Source organism: Anguilla rostrata, chromosome 8 (genome assembly GCF_018555375.3).
Source record: "Anguilla rostrata isolate EN2019 chromosome 8, ASM1855537v3, whole genome shotgun sequence".
Taxonomy (NCBI): domain Eukaryota; kingdom Metazoa; phylum Chordata; class Actinopteri; order Anguilliformes; family Anguillidae; genus Anguilla; species Anguilla rostrata.
In genome coordinates this window covers 36,426,685-36,444,836 of record NC_057940.1, presented here as the reverse complement: position 1 = coordinate 36,444,836, position 18,152 = coordinate 36,426,685, and the positions used below count along the sequence as shown (strand labels likewise).

Sequence of the window (18,152 nt, the reverse complement as noted above, 5' to 3'; positions counted from 1 at the left end):
GTGATGGGAAGTAATTTGACAAAACCATTCATTTAAAAAGATGAGCTAGCTAACTACATTAGTTTGCCATCTTTAAATGAAAACATGTACGCGCACTCGCGCGCACTCTCTCTCTCTCTCTCTCTCTCTCTCTTTCAAGGCGTCATGCTGCGCATATTAACTGATCTGTAAAGTCGGTGAATGGCTAATGAAATTTGCTGCGTCGGCTAGTAACGTAGGATGATCGAAATGAACATTTAATTAATTTACCAAGACCGTGCGCACCTTTACACCCTGACGCTGTAAGAATATGTTTACGCTAAAGTATTTTCTAAGCGGCTCCTTTAATCACGTATCTGCTATTTATCCGAACGGCCTATCTCATTCACTAGACTGTTTCACATGATCCACATGATGTAAAGATCAGTGAATCTGCGCAGATGGCGTCCTAAAAGACGGGCTGAGTAATTTATTTAAAATCAAAATGGCGACCGTCAGCGATTACGAGTCAATTCTGTGTGTTAAACCTGATGTAAATGTTTACCGCATTCCGCCACGGGCAACGAATCGTGGCTACAGGTAAAGAACTAAGATGTTGATGCAAACCAGTCTTATTTTACTTCAGGGCTTGTTTCATTTTAGAAGGTCTGTTCCAACAGTAAATCTAGCCTAATATATTGGCTAGCTAGCAACCTGGACCAGGCACGGAAGAGATTGCTTGTAAACAGAAATGTGTGGGTGTCATAGCGGGAATTGATTCTTAAGTGGGGACAACATATGTGCATGGTACTGCTTTTATCAGTGGTTTGTGTTTCACACCATTTTCTTGTCTGACCGCTTTCATAAGATAATGTTATGCGTATAATGCGTTAGTTCGGATGGAGTATGCCTGTGACAGAGATGCAACCAGAAAGATGGATTAGGAGGCTACTGTAGCTATAGACACGTAGACTACATATGAATTAGAAAGTGACCAGAGGTAAATGTGACAAAGTCATCAAAAGAAATCCAGATATCACTACGAGTTGCCAATCGTTATGACGTCGATGTAACTGCAACTGTTACCAAGTAATTTACATTGAGCTTGCTGTTAGGGTTGGGGCTCTTATTTTTTAACGCGCATTAGTGTCTGTTGCTTTTACCAAATAATGTTTACTGGTTAAAGCGTTATCGTACCATTTCTTATTGTTGCTGGTGGTGTTTTATACTTTGCTTTGAGACAGTGGTGAATAGGAGAATATTCATTTTTTTGAAGATTTTTTTTTTTAGCAGGATGTAGTTACATCTGTCAGCTTGTCACTTGGTGTATTTAAAATACTTGGTATTTAGAATATATTTTCCTCTACGTGACTATTACCCCTAAATTCCGATAGCCTATTTCTATGTATTGATTTCACAAATAAAGGCGGTAAAGGAACAGATTCAATCGCAGGTAGCTATATAGTGTGTTTTAGTTGTTTTATTCGTTTATTCACAGTGAATTTTTGTTATCTTGAGTACTTCTAAAGACTGCCATCTAATAGCGAGTAATGTTTCTGATGTATTACCGGGCCCTGGGTCAGTGGAAAATAATGACATCATGTTTTTGCTCTGAGTCAGTTTATGTAAAATAAAGAATGGCTTTCATGTCTTCAGGTATTTCATTCTTGATTGGATCTCATCAGCAGGGCCCTGTTGGGGAGGTAGCATGAACAGTCATCTCAATATTGTCAGAATGCTATAAATAAATTTTTGTTTGATGATGTACTAAAAAAGCTTCAAATATATGAATAGCAGATGGCAGATGCAGAAAACTGTACTTTAAAATTAACGTCAGCCCTGTTTATACCCACTAATATAAAAATGCGCTAAAGTGACTCATCTAAAGGCAGTTACCAGAAGTACAGCTTGGGCCCGGCAGCCTTGACATTGCTGGGATGTGTCAATAGCCAGTGATGACAGGGTGCCCACGAGCGCTGAGATGGAACTGGCTTGGTCCTCCCCTGGTAGGCGGCTGGATTTATGCTTGACAGCGTTCCTCGGGTCAGTGTTCCTCTGGCTTCACGTGAGCGCTTGGAGTCGGCTCAGGTTACCATTGCTTTAGCTTCTCCAAACAATGCACCAGGTGCCTACGAGCCCCCCGCTGTCATCAGTGAGAGAAATGCGTCTCCTCTGATTGCTGCTCGGTTTCCTGCAGCACTGTGCAAATGGCCTTCTGGGTGTTTAATAATCACTGACTCACAGGTGAGAGTGTATCGGCAGAGCTTCGACTCCAGAACTCCTTTTGTGGTTCTGGTGATGCAGAAGGCATCATTGGTGATTTAGAATTTTGGTGAAAGCTTGGTACTGAAAGCTACTATCAGTTGTGATGCTTATTACCTGCCTCTATATAATTTCTGCTCTTTGCCTAAGTCTTTATGCATGCACTTCATATGTAACAATGGCCAAAATCTGCTGAGAGCAAACTGTTCTGGAAAAAAGATGTGCATTTCCACTTTATTCACCTGCCATCTTGTATTGACTGTTGCCTGTCTGTAGAGCTTCGGACTGGAAGCTGGACGCGCCTGATTGGACGGGACGTATGCGCATAACTGCGAAAGGCAAAGTGGCATACATCAAGCTGGAGGACAAAATCTCTGGTGAGAGAGGGAGGGGAGTGGGAAGTGGTCATCATGCCGCGGTGTAGTCCTCATCTCTCGGCTTCCCCGCCATTTTCTGACATGTGCTTTACAATGGCGATTCCTGTCTTTAGCCCTCGTTCACAGTCCAGAGGCATTTATTGCATAGGCTCCAATGCAAGGAGGAAGGGTACACCGCAATTCAGAATATTCATATTATGTATGCACACTGAAAAATTGTAAATTAAACACTAACTTAACAGTGGCCAATTTTAGTATCATAAGCATTACGACAGACAGTCTAGCTGTAAAGGTCTTAAAATGATTCCTTAATATAACATTTTTTGGTATAATCTACCAAATGGATGCTAGTTGCAGGAATATAAATGGTGCTATTTCCTGGATTTAGCATTATTACAGATAAACTGGTGATGTCCGTGAGATAATCAGTTATTTTAGTGGTTTAACAATGCTATTACCATCCTGTCCTTTAGGGGAGCTCTTTGCACAGGCACCCGTGGAAGAATATCCTGGCATCACCGTGGAAACTGTGAGCGACTCCAGCCGCTACTTTGTCCTCCGAATACAGGATGATAATGGTATGGATATCTATCTATGGATTTCAAAACATGTTATTCTCTTTAAAAATCTGCCTCAGATTTTTTTGTTTTAATGTTGACGGAATGACTTTTCTCAGAGTGTAGAACAGATTTTACACTTTAATTCCCCCCTGGGTCATGTGAACTGAAAGCGGTCCTTAGTTTAACTCCTCACTTTTTGATTGTAGTGACTGTAACGACATATGTAAGTTTGGAAGCATGTCCATATTTAGCAAATTCTATTAACTGTGAAAATGACATTATATTATCTATTCAGGAGCGGGTAGTTTAGCTACATACAACACAATTGAGAATCCATTTATTCAGTAGCGTTTTATTAAGTCATAGTTGCATTGAAATAGCTTATAGAATGTCGGTGCATCAGCTTAGCAAAGAGGTGTCAAACTCGAGTCCTTTGGGTGGTAGTTCTGGAGGTATTTGCAGTGTCCTTTCAATCAGCAGCCTCGTAAGGCCTTGAGAACAAGGTGTGTGGACTCTTTAGCCAGTCTGTGACTTAAGTTAATCACTTGTGCTGAAACACACCCAAAACGAGCTGACACTGCAACCCTCCGGGACTGGAGTTTGACGTTTGACACCTCTGGCTTAGAATGTCTTCCCAGCCAAAGCTCACCAGCATTGATAATTTGTGATGTGTTTGTGATGCCTGACTGCCACACTGTTTGAGGGAAGGTCTACACACTATACTGGTAGGTTGCCCAGGTTATGCCCAAGTTATGTCCCAACAGCAGCGTCTGAAGAAAGGATACTGGAATCAACGGTAAAGGCTGTCATTTAATTCAGCCGTATTTTTAAACCCATTGAAATTTACCTGTTGTTGTAGGAGGCCTGGTAGATGTCAGTTGTGATAAAGGTATGAGTCGCATTCTTTCAAACACATCGTCAAAAATGATTTGACCCAACAGTCCAATCTAATTTATTTCTAATCCTGGATCAGGGTACTCGGCCATAAATTTAACCCCAAGCTTGTGTGATAAAATCTGAAACTGATCCAGCCGCTACATGTGACTTAGCCTACCGTACCATCCTCCTAATCCTTGCTTACCTCTATGCATTAACCTCAGGCCACCTGAACGAGCAGCTGCCGTGGCCTTGTGTCTTCTTGGCTGTTACCTTAAGTCCATTGTCACTCAATGTGTGTAGGGAGGGGGTGTGTCTTGCCACGTGTTAATTAGTGTAACATGTTTTTGTTCATATTGTCCCCACTTCCCTCCCTCTCTCTCTCCCTCCCTTGTTCTCTCTCTCTCTCTCTCTCTCTCTCTCTCCCCCTCAGGTCGCAGTGCATTCATTGGTGTTGGGTTCGGGGACAGAGGAGATTCCTTCGATTTCAATGTGGCTCTTCAGGATCATTTCAAGTATGTTATCTGTGTATGTCATTTCTCTCCCCAACACAATGATGGTGTGTCATAGGCTGCTGTGGACTTTAGAAACCATAATTTTGAAAACCTGTCTTGAGGTTCACAGATAACTATTTGTGCACATTGCTACTCTCAGTGCCTTGTTGTGCATGTTTTCCAGTTCAGCCACTTGAGTATGTGACTCCCTTGCAGGTGGGTGAAACAGGAAATTGAAATTAGCAAACAATCCCAGCTTCCAGACACAGGACCAAAGTTGGACCTAGGCTTTAAAGAGGGACAAACCATCACTCTCAATATCGGGGTAAAGCTACTGCATGTATTTTAGTGTTGATTGTTTTTATTTCAAAATAGTCAAGCTCTCTTGGCAAATATGCTATAGGACTAATTATCTGTCTAATCCTTTAATTTGGTATCTCTGTCTCTCTCTCTCTCTCTCTCTCTCTCTCTCAGCAAAGCAGAAAAAGGGACAAACCCCGCCAAACAGGGTCAGGTGGACTAGGTCTCCTTCCTCCTCCACCTGGGGGCAAGATAGCCCCGCCCCCTCCCTCTGGCTCTTCCAATCACAACACAGAGCCACTCACGGGAGGTGGAGATACTGGTAAAGTTATAATCTGTTATCAATGCTTGTACAATTTTCAGACATAAATGTACTTGTGTGCCTATTTCTCTCCTCTGGGTATTGTAACTGCTATAATTGTTATAACCTGTGGGGAACACAGCAACCCAAATAACATTATCATGGCTTCCTGTTTCAGTTTGAAATGGATGCACTGATAATGATAGTGGTTCCATTAGAACCATAAGCCTTGCAGTATGTAAATAAATGTCCACTATTTCTATGTTAGATATATGAGCTTGAAGTGTAGTACTGAAGAGATGTGCTGAAATAATCCTGTCTTCTCTCTGTCTCAGGTTGTTTATTAGATCTAGATAGCAGTAATTCCAACTCAGTGGTCCAGTCAAACCACAGTTCTGACCTTTGGGGAGATTTCTCCACCTCTGCAAGGTAATCACTCTACTTCTTCCTTAATCGTGAATACAGTCCATCTCTAATGATGACATACAGTCACCTCCAAAATAATTGGTATGCTTTAGGTATTTTTCTTGCCAAGTTTACCTTGTTTCCTTGAACAACTTGTTACCTGTGTTGTTTATTTTAGACAGCCGTTTTTGCTAATGTTTATCCAAGATGGCTATATGTAGTTAATGTGTTTTGGAGGTGGCTATATGTAGTTAATGACTACAGGTATTGTGACTTCATATATTCTAATATACTGGATTAATGCACTTATTCTTTCACAGTTCACTCCCACAACCAGCTCAACAGGACTCTTCCTCTACCAGCTGGGTTAAATTCTGAAACTTCACCCATTTTCCTTTCTGTCACTCTTTCCACCTTTGTCTACCATTTCTGCTCCACTCAAACAGGAACTATGTTCACAGTCATCTACAATACACCGGCCACTCTTACATTAATTTGCATCATGAGTATTTATGACTGAAAACTTTACGAGGCTTAGAACAAAGAAAACTGTATGAAAATGTTGGAATTCGTGGAGTCTTAACGCCACTACTAACCCTAATTTAAGCTAAATAATAGTTTTGGAAAAGGTAATGATAACAATATTAATATATGCGGTATGTATAATGTAAATAATTACCACTGTACAGTACATATATAAGTTAACATAGTAGGATATATTTAGTCAGTATTTAATATATTTAACTTTTTCCTGAAATGTCAATTCAGGTTTTAAGTTCCAAGTGTTGACTAAGGATCAGCGTACTAGAGGGATTTGTAAGATCCCTACATTTAAATTATGGTTTGGCCAGATCTGTTGGGTTGTATTAGGTAGCTTGTTTATTTGTTTAGCAGATGTCGTTATCCAGAGCAGCTTACACAGATTTATTTTTAAATGCTATTCATATTGGATATTTTACTGAAACCATTTGAGGTATGCATCTTTCTCATGGGTACAACTGCAGTGCACCAGCTGTGATGTGAACCTGCAGATTCCAGTATCTTAACCACCATGTTACACTGCCCCCCATGTGTTACGTCCAATATGGCAGAAACCTCCAGTATGATGATCCTTTGTATTGACAAAAAAACGAGTTTCTTTGTGGTCACACTGAAACGTACCAAGAGCTATTTTTCAATTGGCAATAAAAATAGATGGCCCTCCATTGTCCAGTGAGGAGCAATGGACTAACATGTCATAATCTTCTGTTCTGTGTTACTAAGACTGGTGGCTTCAGAACGAACAGTAATCATTTGTTTGGAGATTTAAGGGAGTTGATATGCTTACTTTGTTAACCTTATATACCTACATTGTGTGGTCATATGCTCAAGAGAGTGTGTTCGTGATCGTATACATATTCTGTGACTTTTCTTATGACCCAGTGTATTACAGTATAATTAAGTACAAGCAAGCACATAAAACAGTACTTCATTTATTTAGGTTGGATTAATGTTGGAAAGATATGTACCATAGACAGTAAATGTGCTGATAAAGTTATTTCAGCTGGGCCTGTTACTGAGCCAAAATAAATACACTAACACTTGCAGATATGGTAAATATGCATTTCCCAGAAGAGAACAGCCATTTGAGCAGTCATTTATCAGGTTAACCTGGAGCTCCATTTGGATGAAAGAACTGGGCTGTTATTCATTTGGTCTGTGTTATGGTTCTCTTCACTGTGTCCACTAAGTTTTACATTAATAATTCATCAATCTGCCTGTGATTCCAAAAACACTGTATGTATATTGACTGTACTGAGCTGTATACGAAATGACCATGCTGAAAATAAATGGTTATTAACTGAGTTTGTTTTCCTTGTCTTGGTATGAGTGGTCTTTGATTTTGTCGACCTAAGGGTCAAAAGATGTCTATGCTGAGGTTGCAAATATAGCATGCATCTTATAAATGTACAAAGCATTATATGACGAACTTAAGCCGAGTGTTTTCATTTCATTTCATTTCATTCATCAGGGTTTAGAGACATGGACTAGGTTTTTGAATGGACCCTTTTCTGCCTGAAAATGAGTCAATTCCGTGAAACCCTCTGAAAGCATTTCTGATAACACTACTTTGTCTCCAGCCATCTTGCTAGGTTGAATGCTGAATGCTGCTGCCCTAGTCCCTAGGCCCCTGTCCCATCTGAGATCCTAAACTCCCAGTTGGCAGGATGGATTTTTAAAGTGGGCACTGCTTTTAGCTCAGTGCTTTATTAGCCGCTGCTCAGTATGTGTGCCATTCTTTCTGCAGCTCTTAAAAATACACCTTATGTGTCTCACCATGATGGGCACAGTAATGCTCTGGGTCAGGAAGTAAAAATAGAATGGAATAACTTTATTTTTTAATGTCTTGGTTAACATTTGGCATGCACAGTGACAGTCGGCTCCAAAGGCCAGTTTGTTGTCTATAGTGGTGGGAATCCTCAACTCCTTCTATTGTCTTCGCTCCAATGGTAAGGTGTCTCAGGGGGACAATGTTCTTCACCATTTCCTTTGTTTTTTACCGATCATAACCAATAACTGATCATAGTTTATTTGAAAATTATTATTTATTCTACAAAAGTAGAAAAAAATGTAAAATACTTATTTTCTTCAATGATTCTTCTCCTTTCTCATGTGGCTAATAATGCAAGGCAGATTTAGTTTTTATTTAAATTCCCCTTGTGGCCCCATAGCATGAGCTATCTTGGTAACTGTGTGGCACTCAAGGTCCTTCTCCACAGTCCAGGGATTTGCTGTTGCTGGTATGGTGTACCTATCTCCATTACGCTGTATTTGTTAAATGGTGAGCAGTTACATTGTCGAACACTAGATGGTGTGTCTGCACAGAACAGCAATTTGGCTTTTCTGGTGCCTAACCCAGCTAGTAAAGAATAAAAGATGTGAAAGAGAATGACCTTTCCTCCGTTTAAATTAAACTCAAGGTCTGTTTTATCCCTTTGGTTAGAGTAATGCTTAGAGATTGGAGATGGTGTAAAGTGAATGATAGCACTCAGATGTAAATGTAGATAAAAATATGTTAATTGCCCTTGTCAGGATTATGAGTAGATGCAATATTTGGAAGGTGAGGAGATGGACATTTTCACATTATTACATCAAATAGAGTAAATCAAGAAAGAACAAGGTGCATCTTTTAAAATATTTTTATTAGGTAACTAGCTGCCCATAGTTTTGGGAAAGTAAATATGGAGAAACAATTATATCCCAGGCCTCTTCTCTATTTTAAATTGACATTGAGATACCAAGTTTAGGTTTTTTTTTTTGGCAGAGGGGATTCCCCTCTGTCTCTATGTCACTTGTACCCACACAGGGATTACTGCAGTTCTGGCAGCTGTACTCCTGCAGGATATTTAGTCACAGGCTACGTTTTTGAATGTTTCCCAAACTATTGCCAACACAATATACTACAGGAGAGTCAACTTTGAAAAAAATCCTACCTCTCACAATTGTTTACCTGTAGACACCACATACTGTACGCTTGTCCAGTAGGACAAGGCCAATCAAGTCCCACCTCTGTGCACCCCCAAGTCATAGTCTTCTAATGGGAACATCAGGGCTGGCCAACACTGGTAGTTTCTCCAAATGAACAAAACAAAAATAGATCAACCATTAAAGGCAGACATAGTGGGAAATGTGCATGACTTGGTTTGAAAGTAAAAGTATCAGTTGGTTGAAAGAAGGAAAGCAGAAGACAAATTTTTCGTAGATAAGTTTTCCAGACATAAAAAAATGAAAATCAGAGGTTGAAAGTCTGGAGGACAGAAAGTTCTGCCATATGTTTCTTGAGCTGTCATGAACTCAGCCAGCTGATATCACTAATTTGTTTTACCTCCTGGTTTAGGAATTGTGCTAATTAGGAGATCCAAGCGACTGGAACAAAATGCTGGGGAAGACTTCTCATTTCTAAACTTGCAAATCCTGTTTGGCTTTTTGATTCTTACATGCTCTCACGTAGGGTGGATCAAAAGTCAGACACGTGCTTCTAAACTGGCCATAACCAGGGTGAGGGTGATGTTGCAAGGGCTAAGTAGAGTGACAGAGTAAGCAAATCAGCCGTGCTGATGACACCTTGAATGATGGAGAGAGAGAGTAGGCAGGGGAAATTGAGACAGAAGAGTAGACGCTATTACGGTACATACTGTCTGTGCGATCACTCCCGAGATCATCAACTGAGAAAAACAGCAATAGGGGAAGGCGAAGACGAAAAGGGAAAGGGGGGTGATGGGTGGCGGTGGCGATGTAAATATATAATCCTCTCGATTTCCTTCTGTCCCCCTCATAATATTTTTACAAGTTCCGTTTCGCTCACACACTTTTGCTCTCCGGTATTTCTGAATTTTTATTGGTCTGGCGCTCAGACGAGTTCATTTATGTTGTTTAAACACACACACTCACTGAAATATTTCCACATACGCGTACGCTTCGAGGCACGTATCAGGTTAAATGTCAGAGATCAGGGCCTATAGTAAGCATTAGAGAGCTACGCTGTGGTCTCGCTGACCCCAAATTATGTGTAAGGAAGCAATTAAATTGCTCTCTCTGACTGCGTAAAGAGACACCAGATTAACTGACCTGGCTGCTGGAGTAGCACAAGGCTAAACCATCGGGTTTTCTTATACCGCTTGGGCAACACACTTCTTGGAATCATCCATTGAACCCTGCTTTTGCCACAGCTGCTGCCATACCTCACATTATCCATCTTGCTGTTCCCAGCGCTGTGCTGACTTTGGCTAACGATAGTCCGTGTGCACATCTCGGTCTGTTCCTTTGTCAGTCACAAATTAAGCTGACAGCTCTCTTAACTCAGGCACTCTAAAAGAAGAACCAGGTAAGATTTATTGTAATAAAGTTTGACAATGTGACTGGTCACCCCTGATATTTGAAGGAAAGATCATGTGAAGGAGTTAACACATATTTGCTGAGCCAGTCCTGTGGAAAAGAGGAAAATAGACAGAAGCTAATGATGGTACGCTGTGTAAATAACCTCACACCAGCTATTTTTAGCTCTCTGAAGCGGTGCTCTGTAGACATGATCCCATCTGTCAATATGATTAAATATGAGAGAAGGGTGAACTTGCGTTTGATTTACCATTTATCTATTCGTACCCTTTTATGTTCTGCCAGGGTTATTTCATGGGTATCAAATCCAGTTCAGTTGTAAATTTTCTGCTCAAGTTTTTGGTTTGTCAGCATAAGCATCAAAATAATTTTGCTGTTGTTTTGTTTGTCATTCTCAATTTTTTCCCAAAAGAAAAAAATCAGAATGGAAGGGAGAGGTGAGCCACACAGAGCAGGAACAGGCAGGCTCTCTGACGGAAAATGCTTATGACAGTAATCCTCAAAAATAGAGTCTGAATAATTTAGCATTTGTGCATTGTGATAAAAGTACATATCATATTTTATATTTACAGGGGAAAATCTTGAAAGTGACCATGTTTTCCACATCTGGCTGAAGGGATCAACAGGTGGTTTGGTACAATAAATTAAAGAAGAAATTTCCTGTACACTGTAAAACTGGCAAATGTATCATTTATTTACAGATGGCAACATTTAATGTTTGACAGCTCTTTGTTAGAGATTTATGTTAGTTCTAAGGTCCTTCCATTATAAAAACATCATAGGGATGATGTTATAAACATGTGCTAATCAGGTCATCAATACAATCTGTAAATCAAACATACCATGAATTATAATATGAAACCATAAATATGTTGACAATAATCAATAATACAATAATAATAATACATCTAAATCATCCTTGTAATGGATTTGAACATAGACGTGCAGACATAAAATATATATAAAAGATTTAACCCACAACTGTGGTAAAATAGTTCTTGTAATGTCAGGGGACAAAATGGGAATGATTACTTAAAGGATGAAAGCAAAAAAAAAGAAGAAGAAATTAACAGTAAAATCTTATTTCAGAAACTGAATTTATGTACTATAGATGGACACCAAAAAAGCAACAAATGTTGGCTAATACAGCCATGACTACATCCATCTCCCTCCCTCCCCTACCTTCCTCATATTGTGTTTCTTCCCATCTTCCCTCAGGTCATTTTTATGTAATGCAATGAGCATAACCCTATGTTCTACCTCCTTTTTCTTTCTCTATCTCTGTTCCTTTCTCGCTCAATTTTTTTTCCACCTCTCCTTTCATGAGTAGCCAGGTGCCTCCAAGGTATTTGAGGACATCCTCAGGTATGGACCTCAGGCTGGGCTGTGGGCAGAGCAGCCCTTGGAAGAGGCTGCAGGCCAGTGGGGTGAAGACTGCAAACTGGGGAGGTACGGGACCGCATTCTAGACTCTCACCTTCATTACTCCACCCCGACTTCCCCAAATCCTGCCCTTTCCACTTGATTTCCTCCCCCCTCTCTCCCTGTCTGTCTCTTTCACTGTCCAACCACTCTGTGTATTTTCTGTATCCTGGATCATCTGAGGAGGTTTCTCTCCAAGGATAAGACCCGGTCAGCATGGAGTAGATCAGGATTCCTAGGGCCCAACTGTCTATACCCACATCTACTGACACCCAAAATGTGTTCTTCTCTGCCACTCCTCCCTTACTCCCCGTGTTTTTACCAGCCGCTACCCCCATCCCTTTTGCTCCCTTGCCCGTTGTGCTCTTTCCTTTTGACTTCCTGCCCTTCGCCATCTCCACTTCCGGTACGCAGTACGGAGAATCATACCAAAACCCTGTGATCCGCGCACCCTTGGGTTTGGCCATCCCAAAGTCACCCAGTTTGACCCACTGGCAGGTCTGGTCACACAGGAAAATGTTCTCAGGTTTCACGTCCCTGTGGACGAATCCCAGGGAGTGAAGATGAGACAGCGCTCCGCTCAGCTGTGACACCACCCTTTGCACCTTCTCCTCTGCCATGCCGACCTAGACACAAAGAGACAGTGTGGGTACAGCCTCTGTCCCCTCTTCTAACAATGGTTCTTAAGTGAGATTATCAATTCGATTTAACCCTGGACTATTAGAGAATTTGTGCATGTATGTGGATGTGTTTTCTCCCATGGTACCTTGGGTTATGTCCAATTTCAAACAAACAAATCTTGGAGAAAATTGCTAGTGAAATTTCCAGATTTACAAAAAAAGGAGAAAAAATATATAGGTATATCCATTTATATGTATGTATATACATATATGTGTATATAATGTACTGTATACAAATATATCTATATATAACTACAGCCTAAACTGAGGAAAATGAGACGAATGCTTTGACTATAATTTGAGAACCTGACATAGTGCACAGTTTCGAAACAATAAGAATTAGCTTACACCCACAGACCTCTGGGATGATGACGTCATACAGGTCTCCATGCAGTCCAGCTTGCTGGGCGAAGACGTAGTGTAAGGGGGTGGAGTAGACAATTCCCAAAGCCTTCGTGAGTGATGGGTGGGTGCAGAAAGCAAGAGAGAGGTTGTACTCTCGTAAGAATGAGATTAGAGAGGTGGACCCTCTGGGAAAGAACTTCATGGCCATTGGAGAACCTTAACAGAGTGACAGAGACGGAGATAAGGGTGGGGGTCCACATGTATTACCTTGGAATTAATATTCTGTGCATTATTTTATTAACATGTAGTGAGCTCTGTAATGATTGGTACAAATACATATTTTTTCTTGATTTGGCTCTGTAGTCCACAATTTTAGATGTGTAATCAATCAACAATTCACATGCAATTAAATGCATATTATCAGCTTTTATTTAAGGGTACACTTTGCTTTCATCATGTAGACATTACAGCACTTTTTATACACAGTCCCCCCCATTTCAGGGCACAAGGACATGTTAATGTTATATGAAAGAAAATAGTCCTATTTAGTACTTTGTGAAATGACTGCTTGAAGTCTGTGACCCAAAGAGCATGTTCTCTAGTAGGGGCCTGCACGGCCTGTGCGGCAGCCATATTCAGCTCCTGCTTGTTTTAGAAGTTAGGTTCCTTAAGTTTTCTCTGTCTGATTTGTTGGACAGGTGTTTGAGGGTTTTTCTTCATTATGATGAGAATTCTTCGGTCATCGACTATAATGGTCTTCCTTAGCCTACCAGGCTTTTGGTGATTACAGAGCTCACCAGCACTCTCTTTCTTCTTAGTGATATTCCAAACAGTTGATTTTGGTAAGCCCAAGATTTGCCTATGTCTCTGTTTTTTCTTATTTCTCAGCCTCATAATGTATAAAAGTACTCTTGAATAAAAGGTGAGAATCTGCACTTTAGCCACATGTGAATTGTTTGATTACAAATTTAAAATTGTGGAGTTCAGTGCCAAATCATTATGGTGCTCAATGTACATTAAAAAAATAATAATTATAAAGATTAAGAACTCATTCCTTATCTCCGTAGCATGTTAACAATAGTATGTTAACTCAGTTAACTCAAGTAGCACTTCAGGTGTTCTGGTCCATATTCGGGGCTACCACACTGCTGCTCCATCTTTCCTTTCTGTAGACTGCAGCTAATTACATACTCATCGGGTAGGTAGCTTGCTGTGTGAATTGTTTTAGATAACATTTTATCCTCCATTGATGTTACTTCTCCCAAGTTGCAAAGTCAAATTGCAATTGTCAGCCTGACCCAGCGTTGCAACATCCTCTCAGTTCAGGAGGGCATACACCAGCAGTTATGATGCAATTAAAACTCCGGACACAACATGACCTCAACTTCAATCCAGATAAGAAGAAAGAGTGATTTACTGACCTGTCTTCTTGTGAACGGCCAGCATGACCTTGCCATATGATCCCTCTCCCAGAAGCTTGACGACCTTGAAATGATCTGCGGTCTGAAGTGATGGCAATGACTGGGCTGTTAGATGACATAACGCATCCAACTGTCTTGCAGCTGCCTTGGAAGAAGCATTAAAGCATGTTCATTTTACATTCTGAATTCAATAATGAACATTAAAGCAGCAATACTAAATGTATTACATCAACACATATATAATAAATTACAACATTGTGGTGATTGAAATGCTCTTAGAATGGTAAAAGAAGGGTGTGTGTGCCCTGCGATAGATTGGTGACCTGTCCAGGGTGTATTCCTGCCTCTCGCCCAATATGCTGTATGCTGGGATAGGCTCAAACACCCCCCACTACCCTGACCAGGATAAGCAGGTATAGATAATGGATGGATGGAAATGCTTGTATGATATGATACATATCTAATGCTGCAGCAAGGCGACTTGTACTCCCTCCCATCTGGGTGACTGGTTCTCGCTCGTCCCTACTACGGAGTTTCTCCACCCTAGCGGTGGTGAAACCAGTGGTGGCATGAACTCCATGTTCCTCTAAGAACCACTCAGTCATTGCCCACCTTCCGCCGTAGTCTGAAGACACATCTCTTCAGACTGTACCTGGACTAACTATCTCTACACTGCAGAGCAATCCCACTATAAGATCACTCTGATCACTTCTATAAATGGTAAATGGACTGCATTTATATAGCTTTTATATAGCTTTTATCCAAAGCGCTTTACAATTGATGCCTCCTATTCACCAGAGCAGTTAGGGGTTAGGTGTCTTGCTCAGGGACACTTCGACATGCCCAGGGCGGAGATCGAACCAGCTACCCTCCAACTGCCAGACAACTGCTTTTACCTCCTGAGCTATGTCGCCCCATTCTATCCTTCTACTTTGTTCCTGTAGCACTTCCATGTTACACATGTACCTCCATATAGCACGTATGCTGTTCTTGTATTGTTATCTTGATGTTGTAACTTGATGTCTTTCCTCCTAGTTTGACTTAACATTACTCTCTGACCTAGCCTATGCTTACTGTGTGAACTGGACTTAATGTGTTTTCATGGCTACAAATAACTGTTACATAATTCAGTATGCACTTTTTGTATGCTGCTTTAGATAAAAGCCAAATAAATATAATGTAATGTTAAAATGAATGCTTTAATGAAAGTAATTTGATGTAGTGATGCAAAAAATACAGCAGTTACATACCTATAATAATAACAGAAAGGTAATGAAGATGAAAACTGAAAACAATTTCACATCTACCTTAGTTTTGATTCTGTGTATTATAGGGATGTGATATTCTTGTGTGGCTTTTGTCCAAACAATTCTTGAATTCATATATACAGTTGGTAATCTGTAGTTTAATCAAAGCAATTGTTCAGACTGATAATTTGGATGCTCTTATTGGCTTAAATTCTGTATTTCAATTAAATTAATTTGTTCAATCACATTCCTAAATGATTACTTTGCAGCACAACACTTTTCTGATAAGAAAAAAAGTATACGTGGAATATAAAATACAGATTATACCCTTTTCAATTAAAAAGCTGTTACAATGATAATTATTGTGAATTGATTATTAATGTTTCCCATATGTAATTATGTGCTGTAACCTGAAGGCACAAACAATCTTGTAAACAAATTCCATAATAATTTCTCAATATGGAATTTACAGAACTTGAAAGTAGAAATAATATGTACTACATTGCATTAGTATGTAACTATATTATTATATGATATAAATGTTTTTACATATTAGGAGTACGTTTCTTAAATGATTTGTTTATTATTTTTCAGTATCTTTCAAAAGGTTGATCTCACTTCTTCACATTAAATATATTGCTCACATTATCTTTTTGCAACCAAAATCACAATTTGTAAAAATGAATAGAAAGCAGCTGGCTGCAAATAAGCAGAATATTAAAGAATAAGCAGAAAGATTAAGAAGTGTTAAGGTAAACACAGCAATTTGGTGTTAGTGAAGAAGATCATTGTGGAAGCCACAACTTAGACAATATAGTAAAATGGCTTGACTTGACAAGAGAAGGAATGGTTAAGTAAATGTTTTAAACATTTCAGACAACATCACTAAGTGATATTTGCATAGATTCATTCTCTGTTTTTATGACTCATTCGACTAAAGCAACAAAAAAATCAACTTTTCCTATGTAATATTACTTGAAATATTTGCATTTTGCATCGCAAATGCATGCTTCCTTAAACAGAGAGACAGTTCACTTACTGTCATGGTGGAGCTTTTCCAAATATCTCTTGATTTTTCTCAGTCTGTCAGCATCTATGTTTTCCTCTTCTCTCTGCTTGGCTTCTTGTCATTTGACCGTATTATTATAACTGTGTAATGAATGCCTGCAATAACTCTCTCTGTTAGTACAAATGTATATTCAACACATAGCTTATACGTTGCAGATTCATGTGTGTGTATCCGTATTTTTGATTGAGTGATGCGTCTGTCCCCTTCGGTTTGTCCATTAATACTGCAGCCCCTTCCTTTACCCCCTCTCTCTCGACCATTCTCTCGCTCTCTCTCTCCCCACTCTCCTGTTGGCATCCCTGGAAAGATCAAAGTCTCTGTATGTATCCATCTGTCTCCAGGGGTATCCATCATTCAGATCTATCACTGTATCTCTCCACACATCTCCCTTACTGCCCTCATGATCCTCCATCTTCGGCATTCCTTCCATCTCTCCATCTCATTCAGAAAGGTCCTTCCAAAAAGCAGTTTCATGTTAATCAACAGGAATCCATGACTTGCGCAGCGTCAACTTGCTAACGAGGTGTCAGCAAAGAGCTGTGTTTCCATAAGCGGTGCTACAGTCAACTCCAGGGAGCCCATGTACAAAAGCAGCAGCAGCAGTAGCTCAATTTGTTTATATTTAACTCTGAGTGTCCATTTCATCTCTTCTCAGCGAATAAAAGTTTAGGGTTCATGTGCTAAATACATAATGCATTGCACATGCTTTTATGCGCAGTTGTAGCAGCAGTAATGAAAACATACCAACCATACTCTACTGATTCATCTCAAATTACTTGTATATTTACATTCAATATGTCTACATTCTCTATCTCCTCTACTCTCCCTCCCTCTTTCCCAACTCGCCATGCCTCCCTGTTTGACAAAACTAACAGCTGAGAAGCTGTTTTGCAAAACAGCTTAATCCACAAAATGGTGGCAATCTCCTCTTGCTTTTTTTTGCCAACCGAGTCCTCTTCCGTGCCAGTTACACCCCCTTCCACCAATAACTTCTCTATGACCCTCAACAGTCCCTCCCCTTGTTTTTCTAGATTTATTTCCCTGTAATTGCCGTTCCTGAAATGGTTACTACGTGCTACAATGACACTTGCAGCTATTATTATCACTAATATGGACAGCAAGTTCTAGCTAAACAGAAAGAGGAAAGAGAAAGGGATGCTGGAAAAGATAAAAAGAAAACTTCAATTATTTTCTCATTCCTTTTCTTTTTTATTATCCAAATTTTTCCATTACAATACACAGCCACACAGAGCCTTAAATCTTCAGAATTATAGCAGATCAGATGCCGATCTGACACACCAATGGCAATGTGTGATTATTTCTTCAGGCAACAATTGTTGTTGTGCCAGAATCATTGATTTTTCTAAAGCCAAAAAAGCCACTGGTAAACCAGTATGTGCCACATTTGTGTGTAAAATACAAGTGAGACTACCTCACCCACTGTTTTGGCAATTAAATGCAAATCCAAAACCAAAGTTTTCATCCATCCATTACCTATACCCACTTATACTGGGCAGGGTCACGGGGGGTGCTGGAGACTATCCTAGCATGCATTGGGCGA

At 40.0% G+C, this 18,152-nt stretch overlaps 2 protein-coding genes across 2 annotated transcripts; one reads left to right on the top strand and one right to left on the bottom strand.

Annotated features, from left to right (window-relative positions):
• Positions 1–399: 399 nt before the first annotated feature.
• On the top strand, positions 400–7,377 carry necap1 (NECAP endocytosis associated 1). The gene is made up of 8 exons (XM_064348054.1): positions 400–558; positions 2,497–2,597; positions 3,071–3,175; positions 4,467–4,548; positions 4,744–4,852; positions 5,002–5,149; positions 5,464–5,557; positions 5,854–7,377. The coding sequence occupies exons 1-8, from the start codon at positions 464–466 to the stop codon at positions 5,909–5,911; spliced, it is 792 nt and encodes a 263-aa protein (XP_064204124.1). The 5' UTR covers positions 400–463; the 3' UTR covers positions 5,912–7,377.
• A 3,689-nt stretch (positions 7,378–11,066) lies between these two features.
• Positions 11,067–17,507, bottom strand: LOC135261579 (serine/threonine-protein kinase SBK1-like). Its single transcript, XM_064348052.1, has 4 exons — positions 16,562–17,507; positions 14,276–14,420; positions 12,868–13,070; positions 11,067–12,455 (listed from the first exon to the last, which is right to left on the bottom strand). Exons 1-4 carry the CDS (start codon positions 16,565–16,567, stop codon positions 11,658–11,660), a joined length of 1,152 nt encoding a protein of 383 aa, XP_064204122.1. The 5' UTR covers positions 16,568–17,507; the 3' UTR covers positions 11,067–11,657.
• Positions 17,508–18,152: the final 645 nt, after the last annotated feature.

What these genes read in the sequence shown, in the direction of transcription:
- necap1 (XM_064348054.1), top strand. Translation starts at nt 464, where the DNA reads ATGGCGACCGTCAGCGATTACGAGTCAATTCTGTGTGTTAAACCTGAT. An exon ending in GCTGGAGGACAAAATCTCTG is followed by an intron (nt 2,598 to 3,070) that starts GTGAGAGAGGGA and finishes CCTGTCCTTTAG; the next exon opens with GGGAGCTCTTTGCACAGGCA. An exon ending in CCGAATACAGGATGATAATG is followed by an intron (nt 3,176 to 4,466) that starts GTATGGATATCT and finishes TCTCCCCCTCAG; the next exon opens with GTCGCAGTGCATTCATTGGT.
- LOC135261579 (XM_064348052.1), bottom strand. An exon ending in GGCCGTTCACAAGAAGACAG is followed by an intron (nt 13,071 to 14,275) that starts GTCAGTAAATCA and finishes CACTCTGTTAAG; the next exon opens with GTTCTCCAATGGCCATGAAG. An exon ending in ATGACGTCATCATCCCAGAG is followed by an intron (nt 12,456 to 12,867) that starts GTCTGTGGGTGT and finishes CTTTGTGTCTAG; the next exon opens with GTCGGCATGGCAGAGGAGAA.